Source organism: Tamandua tetradactyla, chromosome X, assembly GCF_023851605.1.
Source record: "Tamandua tetradactyla isolate mTamTet1 chromosome X, mTamTet1.pri, whole genome shotgun sequence".
Classification (NCBI taxonomy): domain Eukaryota; kingdom Metazoa; phylum Chordata; class Mammalia; order Pilosa; family Myrmecophagidae; genus Tamandua; species Tamandua tetradactyla.
Genome location: NC_135353.1, coordinates 112,962,908 through 112,989,452, shown reverse-complemented (window position 1 = coordinate 112,989,452; position 26,545 = coordinate 112,962,908). Strand labels below are relative to the sequence as shown.

Genomic DNA, 26,545 nt, shown 5'->3' with positions numbered 1-26,545 from the left:
ATATACCATGAACTAAAAAGGAATATCTATATAATGCATAAGAATAACCTCCAGGATAACCTCTTGACTCTGTTTGAAATCTCTTAGCTGCTGAAACTTTATTTTGTCTCATTTCTCCCAAAAGCGGGAACTCTTTTGGTTGAGAAGGTTTTCTCAGTCCCTTGATGCTGCATACTGGCTCATCCCAGGAGTTCTGTCTCACATTCCCAGGGAGATTTACACCCCTGGGAGTCATTCCCCACATGGGTGGGGGGAAGGCAATGAGTTCACCTGCTGAGTTGGCTTAGAGAGAGGGGCCACATCTGAGCAAAAAAGGTTTTCTGGGAGTGACTCTTGGGATTAATTATAAGTAGCCTTAGCCTATCTTTTGCACAAATTAGTTTCATAGGGGTGAACCCCAAGATCGAGAGCTTGGCCCATTGGTCTGGTTGTCCCCACTGCTTGTAAGAATATCAGAAATTCTCCAAATGGGGAAGTTGAATATGTCCTCTTTCTCCCCATTCCCCCAAGGGGACTTTGCAAATACTTCTTTATTCACTACCCGATTACTCAGATATATCGGGGCATCACACTAACCTAGACAAACCAAGAAGATCTCACTCCCTATTAAAGATTCCATGTATTTATGGTGTTCAACTAAACTGACCATACAAGTTAAATTAGGTAATGTGCTGGCCAGAATGTAAGTTTTGTACCAACTAAACATCTCTCATTTAGGTCTCATACAAAAGTTGAAACTCTAAAATAGGGACCATATATATCATCCTTTACCTTGTATTCTAATCTCTCTGAAAACTGTGGTGTTCTGGGGCTGGATGCTGGTCATCCTTGGTCCTTAGTGTGTCTTACAGCAAACTAGGACCATCTCTCTCTTCTCTTCCAGGTTCCATTGATGTTCAGCTTCTGTGGCTTTTTCTCTTTGTCCGAATTTCATTCTGCTTATAAAGCACTCCAGTAATAGGATTAAGACCCATCCTGATTAGGTTGGACCACACCTTAACTGAAGTAACATCAAAAGGTCCTACCAAGCAAGATAAATAGAATACAAATGAATAAACTAACAAAATAATAAACTGTAAAATGCATATGAAGAAAATAAATAGGTGTAGTGAAAGATGGTGATTGGAAGGGGCCACTTAGGTTAGTCAGGCCTCTGTGACAAGATTACATTTGAATTGAGAACTGAAGATAAGAAGGAACCAAGGAAGATAAAAGTTGGGTTTGGGGAGTGGTAATAGTGGTCTGGGCAGGGGAACAAGTGTAATACCCTGAGGAGAGAATACATTTTGCATACTGGAGGATTGAAGTGTTGCTGATGTGCAGTGGACAAGAGAGAGAGCAGAAAGAGAGGAGGTTTGAATGGTAGGCAGGGATTTTTAAGGAATGAGGAACTTGTATCATTTGTATTTATTAAAATATATTTCTTCTTATTTTGTTAATCTCTCTTTCTCTCTTGCCTGATGCTCTTTAGAATATTTTTTCTTGTAGAAGTATCACACAAAAAACTCGAGGCTTCAATACGCCTATGTCCTTTCATGGTAGGACAAATGCACTTTTAGCATGCTTGCTAACTAAAGTTGGCCTCCTTTTATCCTGAATGTCATTGGAAGGTTTAAAGACAGGAAGAAATATGATCTGATTGATCTTTTAAGAAGATTACTCAGGCTGTTATGTGGAGTTGAGATTGTAGGAGACAAGAGTTTAAGCTAGGAGACCAGTTCTAAGGGAGTTATATCAGTTCAGGCACCTCTTTATAAGGGCAAGGAGAACACCATCATTTTCCATAATTGCTATTTGTGCTGAATTGGCTGTTTTAGTGTTCTCCGTTGTAATTATGGGCTATTCTCCAATTGAAGAACATACTAATAATCTGATAGCTAGAGCAGTTCAAAGGCACTGTGCTCATTTCTGTCTCTGTCTTTGTGTGTGTTTCCATTCTCCTCTTGCTCTGATTTTCTCCTCAGAGCCATAGAAATAGTGCTTCCACTTTGTAGCTTGTTTTCCTATTACCCTCTTAACCATGATAAATGCAGAAAATGTTCTCCAGTATTTTTATTTAGAAGATCTTGCCACCATTGCCTCTGTTTCTCTTTCTACAGACATGCATACATTGGTCTTTTCCATTTTGTAATACTAAGTGTGGTCAACATTTCAGTTTAAGAAATTGTTAACCTCATTTGAAAAATCTCACTTATATGAGTTACTTTTTGTTCCAAAAGTTCTTAGAATGGAATATATGCCAGGGCATACTTTTCGATTCCTTATTGCTATTGAAAAGTTTACTTTTTACAACTATATCAAAGTATAATTTATATACTGTAAAATCCACCCATTTTAAGTGTATAGTTTGATGAGATTTTGGTAAATGTAGCCACTACTATAATTAAATTTTAGAACATATCATAGTAAAAAGTTTTGATGAGAACGTCTCTGAAGACCACAGCCTTGTCCTTTTACCATTTTCAGAGGAAATCTAGCTGCATACATAGAAACCACCTGACATTTATCAGAAAGCTCAAACTTAAGTTGAGCTGAAATATCCTCCCTGTAATTTTTGTTCTGGCTCTGTCCTCTGTCTCATAATCTAACCTTTAAGTAGTATAGGTTCTGGTTGCTAAACACCTTCAGTTTATAGTGACACTACAAAGGAGGGAGTGATTAATCTACTGAGGCAAAGAAAGCAAAATATTTGGATCTGTCTTGAAATGAAAAACTGGGCTTAGGTAGGCTTCAGATTTTGTATATTCTATATATTCTAGACAGAGACACATTACGATCAAAAACATAAGAGTAATGAAATTTTGGCTTGCTTCAGGAACCTTCGAGTAGTTTCATGAGTCTGGAGCATAGAGGATAAAAGAGATGTGAGAAAATACAGGAAGAAAGGCTACCACATCACAGAGAATCTTGTATGTTTTAACTGGGACCTTGGATTGTCTTATAGGTATTAGAAAAACATTGATAAGTTTTAAACAATTGGTATGGCCAGGTTCAGTGCAGTGGAACTTTGTGGAGCAGCAACATGGAGGCTGGAAAGGAAGGTGTTTTAGTTTGCTAGCTGCCGGAATGCAATATACCAGAAACAGAATGACTTTTAAAAAGGGGAATTTAATAAGTTGCTCATTTACAGTCCTAAGGCTGAGAAAATGTCCCTATTAAAACAAGTCTATAGAAATGTCCAATTTAAAACATCCGGGGAAAGATACCTTGATTCAAGAAGACCGATGACGTTCAACATTTCTCTCTCAGCTGGAAGGGCGCATGGAGAACATGGTGGCATCTGCTGGCTTTCTCCTGGCTATACCAAAAAGGACTCTCTTCAAAATGTTTCCTCTTTTAAAGGATTCCAGTAAGCAACTCCACCATCAGTGGGTGGAGACACACCTCCGTGGAAATCATCCAATCAAAAGTTACCACCCACAATTGGGTGGGTCACATCTTCATGGGAACAATCAAAATGCTCCCACCCAGCAATATTGAATGGGGATTAAAGGGCATGGCTTTTCTGGGTCCACCACAGATTCAGACCAGCACAGAAGGGCTAAGGTTGCAGGCAGTAAGACTGTTTAAGAAATCTCTGCAGTGGTCCAGCAAAAGATGGCTTCCTGAGCTAGAGCAGTGGCTGTAGGAACAGAGAGGACGGGTTGGGTTTGAGAGATATTTTGAGATAGATACAACAAGATTTGATGACAAACTGTGAGATGAGGCAAAGGGAAGAGTTAAGAATGACACCTGGGTTGTCAGCTGTGTTGATATGGCTACCATTCACTGACATGGTGGGTCCCAGGAGAAAGAATAGGTTCTTTGGTGCTTCTAAGGCAATATTCATCAGGTTATGAATAGTAGATTCCAACAGTGGGGGTTAATCAAAGCTAGGGGAGAGCCAAGGCATAAAAGACTCTAGGGTAGAAGTTGGTACACTATTGAAGTAAGTACTGCAGGTCAGGAGGGAGGCAAGTGAGGCTTCAATAGGGCTGATGGATTGAGAAAACTGAGATGTGCTGAGATAATCAATTGGAATCAGTACATGAGGAAATCAGGTTAAGGGTGAAAAGGAGGTTTGGTGGGAGAGCATCAGTGGGAAAGATCAGAAGGCTAGGACAGTATGGTAAGTATTATTTCAGGAAATGAAAAGAGGAACTAGCATTTATTGAGTACCTGTTATCACGGAGGTCACACATGTAATCTTTAGGACAGATGTCAATTTTTCTGAGCCTTAGATAACCATTCCTCAAAGGGAGTTAGTTTGGTCAGACATAAGCAATGTAGGAGGAGAATACTTGGAGACATGGTAGGGGAAACAATTCAGTTTGGGTCATGTTTAGTTTAAGGGACTAGGTGCTCTTAGGCAAGTCAGTATGCACAGATAATGCTCAATGACATCCATTCTGATTGGTCAGTACCATATCAGTTAAATATTTCAAATATAAACTCTGTCTCTAGAAATCTTTTTCAAAGTGTATAATAGGATACCACTATGGAGAAGGACAAATGCCTATAGAAGCCTGTATTTTAAATCCTGCTAATTCCTGGACTGAGAGACAAGGTTAGACCTATTGTTTTAAGGCCACAGGACTCGTTCCTCACCTTTGTGCTCTAAAAGGAGGCAGTGTGGCATAGCAGATAGAGGATAGGCTTTGAGGGCAGACCATACAACTAATACATGGTCTGAGTTATGATTTGCCCTCAAAATTCATGTTTTTTCACCATAGCAAGTTACTTCTTTTTGCAGTTCAAGGTCTCGAGATGAAACTATTCTAAGTAATGCCAAGGTTCAAAAGTAGGTGGGTGAGGGAAAGTTACAATCTACTTTAGTTTTTGGAATAAGAAAGTAGGTTCTCAAGAACAACAGAAAACTTGGTGGTTTCAGTTTGGCAACTGAAGTGCTTAATTAGTATTATACTATTGGCTGCAGTGTTTACATGTTCACATGGCACTGCTTTTATGAAATCCTAATCCTTAGGACATTTTCCTACTCCAAACTTCTCTGTTTTGACAATACTAACCGAAGAATTGAAAATGTGAGAGAAAGAAGCCTCCTCTCTGGTGGTATGAGCATTCTCCTTCTGGGACAAGGATTTTACATGATTATTATTACCCAGATTATTATGTGAATTCAATTTCCAGCAAGGTATATGGGGGTATTCTATGAATTTCTGTAGGGTATGGAATGATGAGTTGGCTACAAACCCTATGTTTTACCCATGACCTCCTTTAGGAGACTTGGAAAGCAAAAAGGCCTCACAATTGACAAATGTTTGGAGAGAGAGAGGGCTATAGAGCACTATAGAAATACCATATAGGGTGAATAATAAGAAAGACGTAAAGTTATTAGGAACAGGAAAATATTGGGAAAAGGTAGAACAATATTGTACCCTGAAGCAGACATCCTTTTCCCTGTTACCCTCTGTCTATCTGGTTGAAACTAGCTGAGCTAGTGGGTGGTGCAGGGTTTGGATTCCATGAGGGCCCCTGGGCTTTAGGACCCTTATCTTTCCTTTGTTATTTAGGTGGGACTAGATGATGGGGAAGAATAGGAGGTCCTAGAATGGAATTTAGAGGACAGGAAATAAGAGCTGGCTGATTTGTGCATGATCAAGGTTTAAGGTAAAAGGTAAGGAGGCATGCCCTTCAGTCTGGGTCGTTTAGCTTAGTTTTACCAGGTATGATGGTTAGGTTCATTTGTCAACTTAGCCAGGTGATGGTGCCCAGTTGTCTGGTCAAGCAATCACTGTCCTAAACATTACTGCAAAGATATTTTGTGGCAGGTTATTAAACCATATGGTTATTAAACCATATGATTTAATAAACCAGAACTGGTTTATTAAATCATCAGTCAGTTGATTGCATCTATGGCTTATTACATCTATGATTAACAAAGGGGAGTGTCTTCCACAATGAGAGGATCCAATCAGTTGGATTTAATTCATTTACTTGAAGACTTTTAAGGGAGAGGTGATGAGTTCAGCATCCCTCTACCTTAGACTAGACAGCTAGCCTCTCCTGCAGAATTCATCAAGCACCTTTATTGTTGTTGTCAGCCCTATGGAATCTGAACTCATACATCTCCACAGTTGCATGAGAGACTTTTTAATAAAATCTCACATTTACAGATATCTCCTTTTGGTTTTGTTTCCCTAGAGAACCCTGACTAATACACCAGGGTAGAAAAGGAGACAGGGATTCAGGATAATATCCAGGAATAAAGAACGTGCATTTGTATGGCATTTCCCTCAATGTGACATATTAAAGCAACTTGAGCATGACAGAAGTGTATAGAAATCTAAGATTGGTGTTTTGTGGTACATTTGTGAAGTATGGGTGTGTAGGGTTTGGATTTATCCTTTTCTTTTGCAACTAGTATCAAATTTGTCACAATATTTTGTTCATTATACTTTTTTAAAATCAAAGACCAAGGATAAGCTTTCTATTTTCAGGCTGTACCATGGCTCCTCTGACAATCACCTTAATATCTATGAGATCTATCCCTAGTGCTGTAGCCCCACTGCCTTTTCCCCAGGTCAGGTTGCCATTATTTCTCTCCTGATTTATTATAATACCTTTCTAACTGGTCTCTCTGTACCTGGCCTGGTCTCTTCCAATCCATGCTCTAAATTGGTTGTCAGTATGATCTTTGTAAAATGGAGACAGTATAGCCATTATGATGGTTAAAACTGGGGACTCTGGAGTCAGACTACCAGAGTTTGTATCTCAGCTCAACCACTTACTTTGAATAAGTTATCTAACCTCACAGTCCGTCATCTACTGCATTTGTAAAATAAGGATCATAATAGTATTTCCCTCATAGGGTTAAGTGAGGATTAAAATATTCAATTTCAAGCACTTAAAACATTGCCTTGCACACTGTAAGTATTCACTGTATGAAATATGCTATTATTATTATTATTTTAATTTGACATTTTCACTTTCCTGCCTTCTATCAGAGGACATAAATTCAAATGCTTACAGGGCCATTCATTCGTGTGAGGTACATGAGTGAAGCAGGCAGGTAAGTGTATTATCCATCTAAAGGGGACAGCCTATTCTTGTCACACAGGGGTAAAGTTTCGGTGTTGCCAAATCTTCATATTTTTCAGGTGAATCTGGAAATCTATATTGTTGTGTAAAAAAAGCCTGCAAATATTTGCCACTCATTATTTTTTTAATCAATGGGCCCAAAACACCCCAAAACCATTTTTTAACACTGTATTTGATGCCTTATTTCCTAAAAAAATTTATTTTCCTTCTATTGTATTTGTTTCAGTCAAGCTCCTGGGTTGCAAGCCCCTGAAACCAGTTTTGATTTAAGCAGATGAGGGATTTGAGGAAATGGTGCTGAGTAGTTCATAGAATTACCAGGAAGTCTGGAGAATCAGACTCAGAAAATAGACAAGAACCAAGCAGCACACCACAGTCACATTACAGGTGTCATCTGCTATGGATCCTGCTATTGCCACTACTGATATTGGATGTCACATATGGCACTGCTGCCATCTCTTGTAACAAACACCACTGTTGCTACCATCACAACTGTTGCCCCTAGAAACTGTATGTTGCTGCTGCAATTACTTGTACAAAATGTTATTTTCTCATCTGGCCCCTTTATATCACCTACCCCAGAAACAGAAGCCCCAAATAAAAAGTTCTGGGCAGAAAAAAAAACATATAATGAGCTGAGCTCAGGTAATATGCCCATCATGCTTTAGCAGCCTGAGAATGGGCAAAGGGTAAGTATCTGCATTTGTACCCATTCTTTCCTCCTCCTCTCGTATTATGATGGAGGAAGAGGCCCTTTTCGTTTCTAAGGCCAGTATTCTGCCTGTGCTTAAGATTCTACCTACTCCTGCCTTCTTGAAAACCTTACTATTCTCTTCTGTATCTTTAATCTTTTGTATAAGAGCTTCTTTATCTGTAACTAAGCAAGTTGTAGTCACTTTCATCTTAAAAATAAAATAAACTTATCCTTCTCTCTAGCTGACAATAAATAAGCCTGTATATTCTTCCTTAGCCAGATTTCTCAAGTGTTTTACACATTCACTGAGTACATTGCCTCAGCTCCCACTCACACTTCAGTGCACCAGTTTTGCTTCAGCTCTCATCACTCCACCAAAATTGCCCTTGCCACGGTCACCAGAAACTTCTGTCACCCAGGTGATACATGTAAGTGCTCACTTTTTCTATTTCTGTGTGGAATTTGATGGGGTTCATCACTCCTTCCTTCTTGAAACACTGTTTTCCTTATTAGCCTCCTCAAAAGCACTCAGAGAACCCATTCTCCACAGAATAGCTAGTGTGATCTTTTCAAATTAGGCATCAGATCATCTCACCCCCTAGATTACAAACTTTCTTCAAAAGATTCCCATTGCTCTTGGAATAAAGTCCAGACTTTTTTTTCAAAGGCAGTCTTGTCAAAAATTAATTGACCATAGATCTGAGGGTCCATTTCTGAATTTTCAGTTTGATTTCATTGATTGATATGTATAACTTTATGTCAGTATCATGCTGATTTGATGACTATAGCTTTGTATTATGCTATAAGTCCAGGAAGTATGAGTCCTCCCACTTAATTCTTCTTTTTAAAAATGTTGTTTGGCTATTTAGGGCCCCTTACCCTTATGAATAAATTTGTTAGTTGGCTTTTCCATTTTTGCAAAGTAGGCTATTCAAATTTTGAGTGAGAGTCCATTGAATCTGTAAATCAGTTTGGGTAGAATTGGCATCTTAATGACATTTCACCTTCTAATCCATGAAGATGGAATGTCTTTCCGTTTATTTAGGTCTTCTTTGATTTCTTTTAGCAATGTTTTGTAGTTTTCTGAATATAGGTCCTTTGCATCCTTGGTTAAGTTTAATCCTAGATATTTGATTCTTGTAGTAGGTATTGTAAATGGAATTTTTTCTTGATTTCCTCCTTGGTTACCTCATTAGTGTATAGAAACACTATTGATTTTTCTATGTTGATCGTGTACTCCACCAAACTTTGCTGAACTCAGTAGTTCCAGGAGCTTTCTCATGGTTTTTTTTTTTTTTTTTTGAGAGCTTTCTAAATATGAGATCATTTCACCTGCAAATAGTGAAACTTTTATATCCTCCTTTCAGATTTGGATACCTTTTATTTCTTTTTCTTGTCTAATTGCTCTAGCTAGAACTTCTAGCACAAGGTTGAATAACACTGGTAGCACTGGTCACCCCTGTCTTGTTCTTGATCTTTGAGGGAAAGCATTCATTCTCTCACCATTGAATACAACGTTAGCTGTGTGTTTTTCATATACACCCTTAACATACTGAGAAAGTTTTCTTTGATTACCATCTTTTGAAGTGCTTTTACCAAGCAAGGATGTGGGAATTTGTCACATGCCTTTTCTGTCACTTGAGATGATCACATGGTTTTTCCCCTTTGATTTATTAATGTAGTGTATTATACTAATTGATTTTCTTATGTTAAACCATCCCTGCATACCTGGAATAAAACCCACGTGGTCATGGTGTATAATTCTTTTAATGTGCTGTTGGATTTAATTTGCAAGTATTTTGTGGAGGATTTTTACATCTGTATTCAATAGAGAGATTGCTGTGTAATTTTATTTTCTTGTAGTATTCTTATTTGTCTTTGGTATTAGGGTGATGCTGGTTTCATAGAATGAGTTATGTAGTGTTCCCTCCTCTTCAATTTTTTGAAGCAGGATTTGTATTAATTTTTCTTGGAATGATTGGTGGAATTCACCTGTGAATTCCTCTGGTCTTGGGCTTTCTTTGTTGGAAGATTTTTAGCTCTTTCTTCCATTTTAATGTAAATGTTTAGGGTTATAAATTTCCCTCTCAGCATTGCCTTCATTGCATAAGTTTTGATATGTTGCGTTCTTGTTTACATTCATCTCAAGCTATTTATTTATTTCTCTTGCAATTTTTTCTTTTACCCACGGATTGTATAAGAATGTGTTGTTTAACCTTCATATAGTTGTGAATTTTCTAGTTCTCTTGCTGTTCATTTCCAGCTCCATTCTTTTTGATTAAAGAAAGTCCTTTGCATAATTTCAGTCTTTTAAAATTTGTTATGGCCTGTTTTATGACCCAACAGGCTGTCTATCTTGGAGAGTGATCTAGGAGTCCTTGAGAAGAATGTATATCCTCCTGTTTTGGGGGGCAGTGTTCTATACATGCCTTCTAGGTCCACTTCATTTATCACATTAATTAGGTTCTCTGTTTCTTTATTGATTCTCTGTTTAAATGTTCTATCTATTGATGAGAGTGGTGTACTGAAGTTTCCAACTATGATTATAGAGACATCTATCAGTCTTTCATTTTATACCAGTAAGCCAGTGTTTGCCTCATCTATTTTGGGGCATCTTGGTTAGGAGCATGGGCATTTGCGACTGTTATTTCTTCGTTACCTCATAACAGTTCTGCATTTAAAGTCTATTTTATTCAATATTAGTGTAGCTACTGTAACTCTTTTTTTGGTAATTTCTTGTGTGGCATATCTTTTTCCAGCCTTTCACTTTTTACTTCTTCCTTTCCAATTTTGATGCCTTGTATTTCTTTTTCTTGTCTAATTGCTCTGGCTAGAACCTCCAACACAATGTTGAATAACAGTGGTGATAGTGGACATCCTTGTCTTGTTCCTGATCTTAGGGGAAAGTTTTCAATTTTTCTCCTGATATTAGCTGTGGGTTTTTCATATATTCCCTCTATCATTTTAAGGAAGTTCCCTTGTATTCCTATCTTTTGAAGTGTTTTCAACAGGAAAGGATGTTGAATCTTGTCAAATGCCTTCTCTGCATCAATTGAGACGATCATGTGATTTTTCTGCTTTGATTTGTTGATATGGTGTATTACATTAATTGATTTTCTTATGTTGAACCATCCTTGCATACCTGGGATGAATCCTACTTGGTCATGATGTATAATTCTTTTAATGTGTTGTTGGATACGATTTGCTAGAATTTTATTGAGGATTTCTGCATCTATATTCATTAGAGAGATTGGTCTGTAGTTTTCTTTTTTTGTAATATCTTTGCCTGGTTTTGGTATGAGGGTGATGTTGGCTTCATAGAATGAATTAGGTAGTTTTCCCTCCACTTTGATTTTTTTGAAGAGTTTGAGGAGAGTTGGTACTAATTCTTTCTGGAATGTTTGGTAGAATTCACATGTGAAGCCATCTGGTCTTGGACTTTTCTTTTTAGGAAGCTTTTGAATGACTAATTCAATTTCTTTACTTGTGATTGGTTTGTTGAGGTCATCTGTTTCTTCTTGAGTCAAAGTTGGTTGTTCATGTCTTTCCAGGAACCCGTCCATTTCATCTAAATTGTTGTATTTATTAGCGTAAAGTTGTTCATAGTATCCTGTTATTACCTCCTTTATTTCTGTGAGGTCAGTAGTTATGTCTCCTCTTCCATTTCTGATCTTATTTATTTGCATCCTCTCTCTTCTTCTTTTTGTCAATCTTGCTAAGGGCCCATCAATCTTATTGATTTTCTCATAGAACCAACTTCTGGTCTTATTGATTTTCTCTATTGTTTTCAATTTCATTTATTTCTGCTCTGATCTTTGTTATTTCTTTCCTTTTGCTTGCTTTGGGATTAGTTTGCTGTTCTTTCTCCAGTTCTTCCAAGTGAACAGCTAATTCCTGCATTTTTGCCTTTTCTTCTTTTCTGATATAGGCATTTAGGGCAATAAATTTCCCTCTTAGCACTGCCTTTGCTGCATCCCATAAGTTTTGATATGTGGTGTTTTCATTTTCATTCGCCTCGAGGTATTTACTAATTTCTCTAGCAATTTCTTCTTTGACCCACTCGTTGTTTAAGAGTGTGTTGTTGAGCCTCCACATATTTGTGAATTTTCTGGCACTCCGCCCATTATTGATTTCCAACTTCATTCCTTTATGATCCGAGAAAGTGTTGTGTATGATTTCAATCTTTTTAAATTTGTTAAGACTTGCTTTGTGACCCAGCATATGGTTTATCTTTGAGAATGATCCATGAGCACTTGAGAAAAAGGTGTATCCTGCTGTTGTGGGATGTAATGTCCTATAAATGTCTGTTAAGTCTAGCTCATTTATAGTAATATTCAGATTCTCTATTTCTTTGTTGATCCTCTGTCTAGATGTTCTGTCCATTGATGAGAGTGGGGAATTGAGGTCTCCAACTATTATGGTATTTGTGTCTATTTCCCTTTTCAGTGTTTGCAGTGTATTCCTCACATATTTTGGGGCATTCTGGTTCAGTGCGTAAATATTTATGATTGTTATGTCTTCTTGTTTAATTGTTCCTTTTATTAATAGATAGTGTCCTTCTTTGTCTCTTTTAACTGTTTTACATTTGAAGTCTAATTTGTTGGATATTAGTATAGCCACTCCTGCTCTTTTCTGGTATTTGCATGAAATATCTTTTCCCAACCTTTCACTTTCAACCTATGTTTATCTTTGGGTCTAAGATGTGTTTCCTGTAGACAGCATATAGAAGGATCCTGTTTTTTAATCCATTCTGCCAATCTGTGTCTTTTGATTGTGGAATTCAGTCCATTAACATTAAGTGTTATTACTGTTTGGATAATATTTTCCTCTACCATTTTGCCTTTTGTATTATATATATCATATCTGACTTTCCTTCTTTCTACACTCTTCTCCATACCTCTCTCTTCTGTCTTTTTGTTTCTGACTCTAGTGCTCCCTTTAGTATTTCTTGCAGAGCTGGTCTCTTGGTCACAAATTCTCTCAGTGACTTTTTGTCTGAGAATGTTTTAATTTCTCCCTCATTTTTGAAGGACAATTTTGCTGGATATAGGAGTCTTGGTTGGCAGTTTTTCACTTTTAGTAATTTAAATATATCATCCCACTGTCTTCTAGCCTCCATGGTTTCTGCTGAGAAATCTACACATAGTCTTATTGGGTTTCCCTTGTATGTGATGGATTGTTTTTCTCTTGCTGCTTTCAAGATGCTCTCTTTCTCTTTGCCCTCTGACATTCTAACTAGTAAGTGTCTTGGAGAACGCCTATTTGGGTCTAACCTCTTTGGGGTGCGCTGCACTTCTTGGATCGTAATTTTAGGTCTTTCATAAGAGTTGGGAAATTTTCAGTGATAATTTCTTCCATTAGTTTTTCTCCTCCTTTTCCCTTCTCTTCTCCTTCTGGGACACACACAACACGTATATTTGTGCGCTTCATATTGTCCTTGAGTTCCCTGATACCCTGTTCAAATTTTTCCATTCTTTTCCTGATAGTTTCTGTTTGTTTTTGGACTTCAGATGTTCCATCCTCCAAATCACTAATTCTATCTTCTGTCTCTTTGAATCTATCATTGTAGGTATCCATTGTTTTTTCCATCTTTTCTACTTTGTCCTTCACTTCCATAAGTTCTGTGATTTGTTTTTTCAGTTTTTCTATTTCTTCTTTATGTTCAGCCCATGTCTTCTTCATGTCCTCCCTCAATTTATTGATTTCGTTTTTGAAGAGGTTTTCCATTTCTGTTTGTATATTCAGCATTAGTTGTCTCAGCTCCTGTATCTCATTTGAACTATTGGTTTGTTCCTTTGACTGGGCCATATTTTCAATTTTTTGAGCGTGATCCGTTATCTTCTGCTGGCATCTGTGCATTTAGACAGATTTCCCTGGGTGTTGGATCCAAAAGTTTGGAAGATTTTTCTGTGAAATCTCTGGGTTCTGTTTTTCTTATCCTGCCCAGTAGGTGGCGCTCGTGGCACACGTTTGTCTGCGGGTCCCACCAGTAAAAGGTGCTGTGGGTCCTTTAACTTTGGAAAACTCTCGCCGTCCGGGAGGTTCGCTAGCCGAAGCGGCTTAGAAGAGTGCCAGCCGGCCCGGGGTCCAAACGCGGGGAGGGTCGCTGGCCGCCGCAGTCTGGGAAAGCGCCCGTCCGAATTTTCTAGTCGGCCCGGGGCGCCAAGCGTGACGGGAGGGCGCCAGCCGCAGCGGCCCGCCCGGGAGAGTGCACGTTCCCGGGGAGTCACAGGTTTGGAAGGGCCCCCCCCCCGTCACCGTTCTCCGTGGCCTGGGGATTTCCAATCCAATTCTCTCAGTTGGTCTGGGGGGCCGCGCGTGGTGTGGGCGCCAGCCACCGCGGTTTGAAGGGACCGCCTGTCCAATTCTCCCAGCTGGCCCGGGAAGGGGGAAGGGAGTGATTCCGGCCGCTTGCCGCCCCACCCGGTGAAGCCCGCGCCCCTCGGCGATCTCACCAGAGCCGGTTCTCTCAGCCAGCCAGCCGTTCCAAGATGGGGTACACTGTCTTTTTTATCTCTGTCGTGGCTTTGGGAGCTGTTCTGTATCGTTTCTACTCCCCTAGTAGCTGTCCTGGAGGAGAAACTAAGATCCGCGCGTCTTACTAAGCCGCCATCTTCTCCGGAAGTCCAGCCTTTCACTTTTAACCTATTTGTATCTTTGGGTCTAAAATAAGTCTCTTGTAAACAGCCTATAAATGGATGTTTTTTTTTTTTTTGTATTCTGTGTGGCGGGGGGTCACATTTCGTTCTTTTTCCATATGAGTATCCTGTTATTGCAGCATCATTTGTTGAATTTTTGTTTGGTTTTTTGCTTGTTTGTTTGCTTGCTTGTTTTTTTTGGGGGGGGGGGAGTGCATGGACAAGGACCCAAACCTGGGTCTCCCACATGGCAGGCAAGAATTCTACCACTGAACTACCTTTGCACCCTCTTGAAATGGATCATATTTTTAAATCCATTCTACCAATATATGTCTTACCGGAGTTTAATCCATTAACATTCAAAGATATTACTGTAAAGGGAGTTCTCTTATTCTTTTGCTTTTATTTGTTAAATAAAGAGAGATCTAATTTTTCTCTTTCTTTTTTATCTTTTAAGTTGCGCTTACTAGTACTTTTCAATTCTGTACCCTACTCCAGACCTCTTTGTTCTCTTTATTTTTTCAGCCAACAGGACTCCCTTTAGTATTTCTTTTTTTTTTTTTCAGTACCAGTTATCCAATTTATTAGAGTTTGGTTTCTCTTTATAAAACCCAAATTCATTCACTTTTACCTGTAACAGTTTAGGGAACAATTTGACAACTTTTTGGCTTTTCAGATTATTGTTCTCTTCAAGTGCCAGTTGTGTTAAAACAGCATTCTTGTAATTTTACATGCTTTGGGGATGGAGTACTATTTTGTTTTATTATTTTGACTTTTGGATTCTTTCCATTTGCATTTGTTTACGTATGGTTTCAGGAGAAAGGCTGAACACTGAGTCCTGGATAATACTAATAAACTAATAATCGCACAGGTTTTAGAAAAATGTAAGGTACTTTTTTTTTTTTTTAAAGGAAAGACAGAGAGAGGGAAGGAAGGATAGAAGGAAGGAAGGAAGGAAGAAAGGGAAACATTTTCTTGTTTTATTGTATTCTGTTTCTCCGTTTTTGTTACATGGGCTGGGGCTGGGAATCGAACCGAGGTCCTCCGGCATAGCAGGCAACCACTTTGCCCGCTGAGCCACCGCGGCCCGCCCAATGTAAGGTACTTTTAACACCATCCTCATAAATGTTATTTAGCCTGCTGATATTGCAACTACCCAAACTGTAGCTGGAGGTGTAATCAGCAGTCAAAACAATAGTTGCTGTTTTTGTGTTGGGTGTAGATAAATAACGAACCCCAACCCCTGCTGGAGGGAACCAGAGGACTTTTTTTCTTCAGGACCTGTGGTTAGGGCAGTTCTGCTGGGCCTGGGGTGACTCTGGAGAGTCACTCTACAGTCTGGAGAACAGTCTCAGAGACCCATCTTGATGACTCTTGATGGTCGAAGTTGAATCTGTTCTTTCTGGGAGAACTGGTGCTTAAGACCCGTACTTCAGTCTGTGACATCTTAATTGCACTCTATGACCCTTCTAACGTTTAAGCAAAGTATCCAGTTAATCTAACTGTCAGCAAGAAATGAATGTTTATGTAAAAAAAAAAGAATGAGGGCAAAATAAAGATTATTTTCCGGCAAGCAAAAATTTAAAGAGTCTATCCACAAAGGATCCTTATTACTGAAAAATGTTTCAAAGATATAGTTCAGGCAAATAGAAATTTTTTTTGTTTTGATTTTTTTTAATTTTAAAAATTTTTATTAATAAAACCAATCAACATACAATATGAACATTCCTTCTTTTCATCACATAGTTGCATATTCATCATCATGATCATTTCTTAGAACATTTGCATCAATTCAGAAAAAGAAATAAAAAGAAAACAGAAAAAAATTCATACATACTATGCCCCTTACCCCTCCCTTTCATTGATCACTAGCATTTCTTTCTTTCTTTTTTTTAGACAAACAAGTCTTTGATTTTTATTCAAAAAAAGCTTCATTTTTTTTATTTAGCTTTTTGACTCTGTGCTTGTGCCTTCAACACTTTTACAACGATTTTCTGCTCCTCAATCAGGAAAGCACGCTTGATCCTGTCACTGACACGTTTAGCACACATGGAACCACCATAGGCTCTGCTGACATGTGTTTTGGTCTTAGATAACTGCATAAGAACCTTAGGCCTCACAGCACGAACACCCTGAAGTCGGCCTGGGCACACACCACATGCAGATTTTGTTGCTTTCCCAACTTTTTTGGTATCAAGTTAAACAATTCTATTACCAGGGGTCCGGGACAGCCTAGTTTTATTAGAAGCAGTATTGTAGGACAGCCTACGACTGTTCGTCAAATGCTGGATCACTTTGAATGCCTCAGGGTACCGTCCCCGGAAGAGGAAAAAAAAAGTGATCACTAGCATTTCAATCTACCAAATTTATTTTAACATTGTTCCCCCTATTATTTATTTATTTTTAATCCATATGTTTTGCTCATTTGTCCATTAGTATTTCTTGCAGGTCAGGTCTCTTGTTAACAAATTCTCTCAGCATTTGCTTTTCTTGTAAAAATGTTAAACTCTCCCTCATTTTTGAAGGACATCTTTGCTGTGTAAAGAATTCTTGGCTGGCAACTTTTCTGTTTCAGAATCTTAAATATATCGTACCACTGCCTTCCTGTCTTCATGGTTTCTGATGAGAAATGGGAACTTAGTCTTACTTTTGCATCTCTTGTATGTGGTGAATTACTTTCAGAATTCTCTCTTTTCTCTTTCACATTCGACATCTGATTAGTATGTGTCTTAGAGTGGGTCTATTTGGATTTATCCTGTTGGGAGTATGTTGTAGTTCTTGAATATGCATATTTAGGTCTTTCCAATAAATATGTGTTGAATACTTAATTAAATGAATTCAAAGATGACAAGTACAGATGTGATGCTTTTAGTTGCTGTGCTATTCCTGTAAACTGCACTTTAGCCCAATAACTAGTCTCAATCCCTTGCTCTCTCGTGGCTTTGAAGAATCTATAAGGCTGTCAGTCTAATTTAACAAAGCTTCTTTTTTTTCACATATCTAATTTGTTCTTAATTCAATGAGATTTCAGAGGAAATGAAATGTTTTTCTGTTTATTGGGACAACAAGAATACATATGAAACAATTACAGGATAATCCATGAGCATATAGGTTAAGCAAGGTAATTGCATGATGTTATGATATCATTGGAAAAGTACTTGACCAGGTGACCAAAGATCTCATTTCTTTCTTTTATTTAAAACTTTTTAATTGTATAATATAAAGTATATACAAAGAGAGGAAAAAGCAATAGTTTTCAAAGCACTTGTCAACAAGTAGTTACAGGATAGATCTCAGAGTTTGTCATGGGCTACCATACCATCCTCTGAGATTTTTCCTTCAAGCTGCTCCGGAACATAGGAGACTAGAAGGAATAAATATATATTCTTTATCATCACAGCCAATTTTTTTCTTTTGTGTGAAAAATAACTTATATACAAGAAAGCAATTCATTTCAAAGCACAGCACAACAATTAGTTGTAGAACAGATTTCAAAATGGTTCTCTCTTTTTTTTTTATTGCATAGGCAGGAACCAGGAATCAAACCTGAGTCTCCAGCATGGCAGGCGAGAACTCTGCCACTTTGCCACCATTGCCTGCCCCAAGGGTCTCATTTCTACACGGTTGAATTGCATCTATTGCCTATTTTCTCACACTTTTCTTTTTGCCCTTCCTCATGGTGGCTAATTTTAACAACTTGTTACACATATTTATGTGTTTTCTTACTATTATTTTGCAGAAGCTGTTTGTGTTCCTTACAATCTTTGTTTTAACCTTTTCCCCACTTATTGTTTGTAGTCTGAAAATCATTCTCCATGACAAAAGAAAATAAGTAAAATGGAATATGAGAACTACTCTTCCTATGTCATTCGTCAGCTTTATATCACTGCTCTTGTGTAGTGATTCTCCTCATGTTTTGCTCATCTTTCTCTGAATATAACCCAAACATTTCCTTTATTTTTATTGTTTTTTTTTTTTTGCAAGCTTTAATTCATTCTGGGCCTTCTTCCTTTATATGCCTTTGAACTATGGAGGGGATGCAACCTCAGTTTCTTTCACAGTGACAGAGGGAGAAAAAAAATTGGAAAGAGAGGAAGAAAGGAGGGATGAAGTGGATTGTAGAAAGGAAAAATGGCATTTATCTTGTGAAGGTTAAATGAGCCAATAAATTTCAGTTCCAGATCAGATAAAACTTTCTTTCATTGATCTCAAAGAGCATGTGAGGTTCTAAAATATGGACACTGTCTTTCTTACTCCTATGTTCTGAATTACTTTAAACCCAACCTGTTCAGCTTCGTTCTTATCGCTAAATATCAGGGTATATATATGAAACAGCCTCTCAAAATCCAGAAATAATAGTCACTACTCTGGACTTAATGTGTTTACTATAAAAACTTTCAATCTAGGCCCCTGTTTTCTTATAAGCATTTTCTAAAGGTGGCCATACGATTGTTGTTCTTTTGTTTCTGGTTTATTTTGTCTCACCAAATGCCCCACATGTTCATTCACATCGTTGCATACCTCATGACTTAGTTCCTTTTTGTAGCAGCACAACCTTTGTTCATAAGTATACACCATCGTTCTCCAATCTACTTCTCCTTCAGTGCATCCTTCAGCCACCTGCATTCATTGGGCATCAGGTAGAAGGCCCAAAGTCCACAGTCCATCAACATTCTCAATTTTAGATCATTTCATTGTTGACAAGAGAAAGAAAACCAATAAACACACCCTCGCCAAATAGGAAATCTAAACCTTCTCTTAACTCTTGTCCCTCACCCCAGTATTTACCTCTGCTGTTGCTGTGGTATTGCTGATGGTTTCCTTTTGAACATAGCTCATAGCATGCAGTAGCAGTGTTCTTCCATATTTCTAGTGGTAATCAGTGGGACATGTAGGTCTATACAACCCCTTTCAATCTGGATAATCTTCAATATGGTAATATTACTTATAGACCCACCACCTTCAGTCCTATCTATTCCCTTACATTGGAGTTCAACCTCATTAGCTAACGGTTCACCCAACTCTAGCTACTATGTATTTCTAAATCCCCTATCTTCTGTATTATAAGCCTCTGATTATACCTTTATGCTGGTCATAAAAGTGGAATCAAACAGTATTTATCCTTTTGTGTTTGGCTAATTTGGATTTGGGCTTTTGACAGGTAGAATTGTAAAAAAAAGTATTTCAGGGAGAAGTAACAGGATGGACAAAGGAATATATGTAAGAAAGTGTGAAAGTATTCTGGAAATAACTAGTTGTTCAATCTGTCATTCACCACTCCTGACACCCTCACAACCCCCTGGAAACCACTACTATAGATTTGGTGTATATCTTTACTTAGTCCATTTTTATACTTTTATATATCTCTATATATAGATTTATAAACAATATAGTTTTGTGTGCATATTTTTAGTTTCATAAATGATATCTTTTTGCATGTACTGTTCTGCATCCTTTTTTTTTCATTCAACATTGGGGTTTTTGAAATCTAGTGTTCATAGATATATAAATCTGATTCATTCATTTGGCATTTGATCTTATGACTATGCCACATATTTATCTACTTTCCTGTTGATGGATGTTAGACTCTTTCCAAGTTTTTAGAATCATAAAGAATGCTACTGCTTAAATTGTGTAAATTTCTCCACATATACATGTGCAAGAATATCACTATATCAGAGATTCTTTAACTTTTTATGCCATTATTATTTTGAGGGGTTTGTTGAACTTTATGAATCTCCTCAGAAAAAATGTTTTAAAATACACAAAATATAATACATCATATTAAAATGGCAATGGGTTTTACTGAAATATACTATACTTAGCAGCTCAGCACTGAGCCTGGGCCGAAGTCCATCTCCCTAAACTATCATGATGAGAAAAGTGGTGAAAGAACTGACATAGTTCATGGATTTTAAGGTTATCCAGGGGGAACTATCATACAAAGATTTGAGATCTAAAATCTTTGGCATTGCGGATGATGACTGTCCCTTGAAAACCTCCCACAGAAGAGACGTGCTCTTACCTCACATCTGCTGACTGGATGTTGGCTCCTTGAATGATCTTGGGCTTCAGCTGTTGAAGATGGCAGGCGTTGTCAGCCTCATTCCTGAATGATATGTGGAGCATCCCCCCCCACCTCCAGTTGGATTTTATGTAAGTGAGACTTAAACATTTATGAAAATCAGCCACTGAGACTTGGGCTCTTGTTTTTTTTAGCAGTTACCAGCACATACACTACTCTGACTAGCTCAATGCAGTTGAACCAAATAGTCATGCTCTGAGAATTCCTTTAAAAGGCAATTTGTGTTTTCAAGCCCTTGTTTTCAGTGTGTCTGATCATTGTTTCAGTTTTCAGTGGCTCGATTTGTCTCATGTTTTCCTAAAGTACTACTAATAGTGAAGAAGAATAACTTCTACCACGAGAAACCTGTTATTTCCTGAAGTTGTCCATTGCTTGAACTTTTATTCAAAATCATGTTTTGTCTCAGAGTTCATGCTGGATTCTGGGAAGCCACCCCCCATGTACATTATCTTCCTCTCCCACTCTTATCTCTCTGCCCCTCTCCTGAGCCAAAATCTGCTGGGGTTGGTAGGGAGCTGGGTGCAAGGGTGACTTTGGGCTCTCAGGGAGTCACCTGGGGGAATTTTAACCTAAATTCTAAGCCCCCCTGACCCTGGGAAGGCCAAGAGGCAACCAAATATGTGGGCTGAACCTTTCCTGCTCCTGAAGCTAGAAGGTGAAGCATTATCAAGGGCCCTCAGCAAAGGATAGAAACTCTCTGCTTTTTTTGACTTAGATCAGAGGATGGCAGTGCTTGGTCTTCTCACATCTGTGAGACAGTCCCCAGCAGAGGAACACAAGAACCAAGGAGCCAACAAAGAAAAATGACACCTCCCCTAAGGAACTTTGACCCAGAGAGAGGAAGATTAGGCAGAAGAAACAGCTGTGGCAGCAGACACCAGACAATTAGAATAATAATAATAATAATAATAATAATAAACACTAGATCATGTAAGGAAGTTTAAATGTAGAACAAAAATCCTTTCTGGGGTCCAAAATTTGAATTTTTAACTATATTTAATTTAATAGATTCAGTAGGTTAATTGAAAGAACTGTGTGTAATTCATTAGATTTAATAAATTGAAAGAAAGGAAACAGAGACTTGGATTAGCATCTGAGAAAATCAAAAGGAAAAAATGTCTTGAAGGACAAGGCAAAGATAAAGAGATGGGAAGCAAATGGAAAAGGATAAGCAGCATGGAGGACAGATCCTACAAACCTGAGATCTGACGAGCAGCAGCATTTATGGAGGGTGGGCACCTATTATACTAACTATCAAAGAAAATTTTACTGCACTGAAATTTTAAAAAGAATTAACCAGGCTTTTGGCTTATTTGACCAGGGAAAGCATATGCATTGGCAGATCCTAGTAAACTTACAGAAATCTAAGGAAAAAGAAAAAAAAGTAAATTGTCTCGTAGAAATAATTAGGAAATTGCCCTAGACTTCTCACTACACACAGCTGATCATGTAAACCTCCTTGAAAATTCTTTCACTTCCCCTTAGTATGCTACTCTGTCTTCATATCCCTCCTTCATCAATTTTTTTTCATGGTCACATGGTCACATTGTAGAGGCTGTATAGTTGTGTAATCATCTTCTAGAATCTAGGCTGCTGGAGTACACTTCAACAGTATCGGGTGCTTCCCTCTGACCACTCCAGTGCACCGTCAGCTGAAAAGGGATATCTAAGTAATGCATGGGAATGGTCTCCAGATCACCTTTCAACTCTGGAGTCTCTCAGCCACTGAAGCTTTATTTTTTCTCATTTCTGTCTTCCCTCCTTTAGTCAAAGGCTTTCTCAGACCTGTGATGCCAGGTCCCGGTTCATGCCTGGAAGTTGTGTCTCACATTGCCAGGGAGATTTGCACCCCTCCAAGTCATGTCCCACGTTGAGGGGTTTGGGTGGTGAGCTCACCTGCTTGGAGATGGAGGCTGCATCTGAGCAGCAGCAGAGGTTCTCTTAGGGTGATTCTTGGGCATGATTATGGGTGGACTTGGCTTCTCCCTTCCAGGAGTGAGTTTCGTGGAGGCGAGGCCCAGGATCAAGGCTCGGCCTTTTGAATTTGTTGTCCCAACGCTTGTGAGGGTGTCAGGAGTTCCCCAACCGGGGAAGTTTGTTTTTCCAACTCTTTTCTCCCTAGTCCCTCCAGGGGGCTTTGTGGATACTTTTTTGTTCTCTGCTCAAGTTACTCTGGGACCTATCAGGACCTGTACAGACCAGCAGTATCTTGCTTCCTATTCAAGATTCCATGTAGTTGTGGTGTTCAAATTAAATACAAGTTAAATTAGATGTTATGCTACCAAAAGTATAGATTTTGCACTAAGTGGCATCTCTTCCTTTGGTCTCACACAGAAGTTGAAGTTATGGAATATGGACCATGTCATCCTTTGCTCTGTATTCTTATCTATCTTGGCCCTGTCCATATCAGCTTCATTTATGTCTCTGGTTGAAGTAGGATCATCTTTTCAACTTTTTAAATGGTTGCTGTGTGGGGTAATGCTGACTTTCATAGCTTTGAGGCTCTCGCTCTGAGGTTTGGGTGTCATATGGATGCCCAAGTTTCCAGGGAATGACCATGTTGTATTCAGGTAGCTCAGCATCTCAGAATTTGGAAATGAAAGTTGCAATTCCAGAATGGATGTGACTGCTATGGGAGCTTACAATCTGGTAACTTTTGTAGTGAGCTTAAACCTGATGGCCTATGTTCTCTATTTCAGTTATCTGAGTTTGTGTATTATGGTTGGTTCATGTGAGTGAGTCAAGATAGTGTTTTTCTTTTTGTTTCTGATATTTCATTCAACATGCTGTCCTGAGGATATTCACCTAGTTGCATGCCTCACATCCTTCATCAATTTTAACAGATCTTTTTATTCTGGATAAATATATAAATATATATATATATCTCCGTTGACCCAGAATTTGTCCTTCTAGTAATCTGGACCCAGAACTTTTCCTTTTAGTAATCTAATCCACAGAAATAAAAGCACCAAGATACAATGACATATATGTAAGGATGTTTCTGTTGGAAAAAAATATAGTAAATGTCTGAAATACTTATTATCAAGGACATGTTCAAACAAATTATGGGATATATTGAAGTATAATACAGTCATTTAAAAAGGTTGGATAAGAACTAAACAAGTTGATTTGATAATATCAAGGGAGAAAATCAAGATTCAGAGAACCATCTAATATGTTAACAGCCTAATAGAACTATTTTTAAATATTATATGTTTATATATGTGTAACAGTAGAAGGTAAACTCACAATAGTTCAGGGACTTTGTCTATTGTTCACCAATTTTTTTGCCAATATTGTGAAGAATGCTATAAACATGGAGAAAAAATTTAGAAAGGGAGATACTAGATTGATGGTTTACTATGTGTGTAGTGTTTGGGTAAAAGGGGGCTATGTTAGTTTGCAAGCTGTTGGAATGTGATATACCAGAGCTGGAATAGCCTTTTAAAAGGGAAATTTAATAAGTTGCAAGTTTACAGTTATAAACGTATAAAATTGTCCAAACTAAGGCATCAATAAGAGGTTACCTTCACTCAAGAAAGGCTGATGGGTCTGGAACACCTCTGTCAGCTGAATAGTCACGTGGCTGGCATCTCTTGGTCCCTTGCTCCTGGGCTGCATTGCTTTCAGTCTCTGTTCCTGAGGGGATTCCTCACTTTGCTTTTCCAGGGCTGGCTTTCATCTCTTGGCTTACTTCCCTTGGCTCTCTCCAGGTTCTGGCTTGCTTAACATCTCATGGCCATTTCTGCTGGGCTCCAAGCATCTCCAGACATCCGTGTCTGTCTTCTCCAAGTATGGGCATCTGCATCAGCTCTGTTCTGAAATTTCTGTTGTCTCTGTCATTTCTGTCATCTCTGGCTCTCTTCAAAAATGTTTCCTCTTTGAAAGAATTCCAGTAAACTAATCAAGACACACCTGGAATAGGTGGAGTCACATCTCCATCTAATCAAAGGTCACACCCACAATTGGGTGAGGCACGTCTCCATGGAAATAATCTAATCTAAAGTTTCTGCCCTACAATACTGAATTAGAATTAAAAGAAGCATTGCTTCCACAAGATTGAATCAGGATTGAAACATGGATTTTCTGGGATACATAATATTTTCACACCAGCACAGGGGTCAAGGAAAAAAAGCCATCCTTAACCAAAAAAGAATATGTCATTACAGTTACATATTTTTTTAAACATATGAGTATGTATGTTTGAAGGAATTTTTCAAAGTTTATCAATTCAAAAATTTTATGCAAATTTTACATTCTATTTCATTATATGGTTATTGTTATACAGAATATCTATGTTAATTTTAATTCACAACAGTTTTTCATTAAAATATTTTAAAAGAAGAAATATACTTACCAAAATATTTTAAAAATTGCTGTAGAATAGTGTGGTTTTTAAAAAATTCATTAAATAACAAGATCTTTTAGTGGGTCTAATGGCGCTCTAATTTGAAAGTACTCATGCATGTAAACAGTATTTCAAGATAGTTTTAGTAACTATTATGCCATGGAAATATTTGCAATTTCTAAATTTCTATTAGTGTAAAGTCATAGATACTAATAAAATTGACTTTTTGCCTATAATCATAAAAGAAATGTTATATTTCAGGTAATGAAAATGAAAATGTAATTTGTTTCCCATTCAAGACCACAGATCCCTAAAGGTCTATAAATTTCATGTTAAGAATGCTTACCTACAGTGTATTCTCAGGAGTGGATTTGCTAGGTCACAAGGTATATATATTTTCAGCCTGAATCACGGTCCAAAGTGGCTGCACTAGATTTTTTTAGTATTAATTTTATTTTTATTCTTATTTATTTTTTATTGTTTCTTAGGGAACTTGTGGGTTTACAGACCAATCATGCATAAATTCCAAATAGCACCCTATTATTAACACTTTACATTGGTGTGGAACATTTCTTACAATTTATGATAGCACATTTTTATAGTTATTCATGCTTTAATTTACTTTTCACTGTGCATGTAGTATAACACCATGGATTTATTTTTAGAATTAAAATTCTCTTTAATCCTATTCCAAAGTCCTATTCTTTTTGAACTGCTTGTATTAATATCTGCCTGTGCATTCCCTTGAAAGCTGGGCTGGAAAAGCATTTCTATGATTTGTTTTGTTTTTAATTTGCCACAGAATCCTTACTTTTGTAGAGAGAAAAGCACATATTCTTATTTTAACAGTCATATATTCCCACATGTTCTAGTCCATCTTGTTTGTTTCTATTTTTTAATCTGCTATTTTTTTTACCTTAATGCAGGTTTTTATTTCTTTTTTTTACCTGAAAGCTAAATTTTCTTTTTTGTGTGTGTGATTTTTTATTGTGAAATATAATGTATATATCCAAAAAACCAATACATTTGTAAGTGCATTTTGACGAGGAATTATAGAACAGATTTTAAAGTGTCATATAGCTTACAGTTCCATGATTATTTGTTTTTTCTTCTAGCTGTTTCAAAACACTGGGGACCAAAAAGAAATATCAATATAATGATTCAGCAGTCATATGCATTTGTTAAACCCTATCTTCTCTGTTATTCTTCTCTTTCTCTTTAAATAACGTATATACATAAAAACAAATTCAAAGTACATTGCAACATTAGGACAGATTTCAGAGTTTGGTATGGGTTATAATTCCACAATTATAGCTTTTTACTTCTAGCTGCTCTGAGGTACTGGAGTCTAAAAGAAATATCAGCATAGTGATTCAGCACTCATACTCATTTGCTACACCCGACCTTCTCTGTATAACTTCACCATCACCTTTGATCTTTCTCCCACTCTTTAAGGGTATTTGGGCAATAACTAGTCTTACTTTTTCATGTTAGAAGGGGCTGTCAATAATATGGGATGGGGGATGGAACTAGTTGATGTTCTGGAGAGGCTGGACCCTCTGCATTTCAAGACTTACCTGGTTCAGGGACCCATCTGGAAAGTTACCCTAGTACATGGAACCTTTGTAGAATCTTATATAATGCCCTAGGTGTTCTTTAGGATTAAGGGAATGGTTTGGTTGGGGTTTGGCAAGTTATGATAGGTAGTAATGTCTAATTGAAGCTTGCATAAGAGTCACCTC

The 26,545-nt window shown here is 37.8% G+C and overlaps 1 protein-coding gene and 1 pseudogene across 3 annotated transcripts in view; one reads left to right on the top strand and one right to left on the bottom strand.

Annotated features, from left to right (window-relative positions):
* The window catches only part of KLF8 (KLF transcription factor 8), a 267,384-nt gene that overhangs the window by 14,812 nt on the left and 226,027 nt on the right, over positions 1 to 26,545 (top strand). Inside the window, exon 2 of one of the 3 annotated variants that reach the window (XM_077145461.1) lies at positions 20,379 to 20,526. The exons of the other annotated variants lie outside the window; for them this stretch is intronic. Within the exon in view, the coding sequence (XP_077001576.1) occupies positions 20,484 to 20,526 (43 nt within the window). The 5' untranslated portion in view covers positions 20,379 to 20,483. The remainder of the gene's footprint in view (positions 1 to 20,378; positions 20,527 to 26,545) is intronic. 3 annotated transcript variants of the gene reach the window in all.
* On the bottom strand, positions 16,311 to 16,721 carry LOC143670998 (large ribosomal subunit protein eL34 pseudogene; annotated as a pseudogene).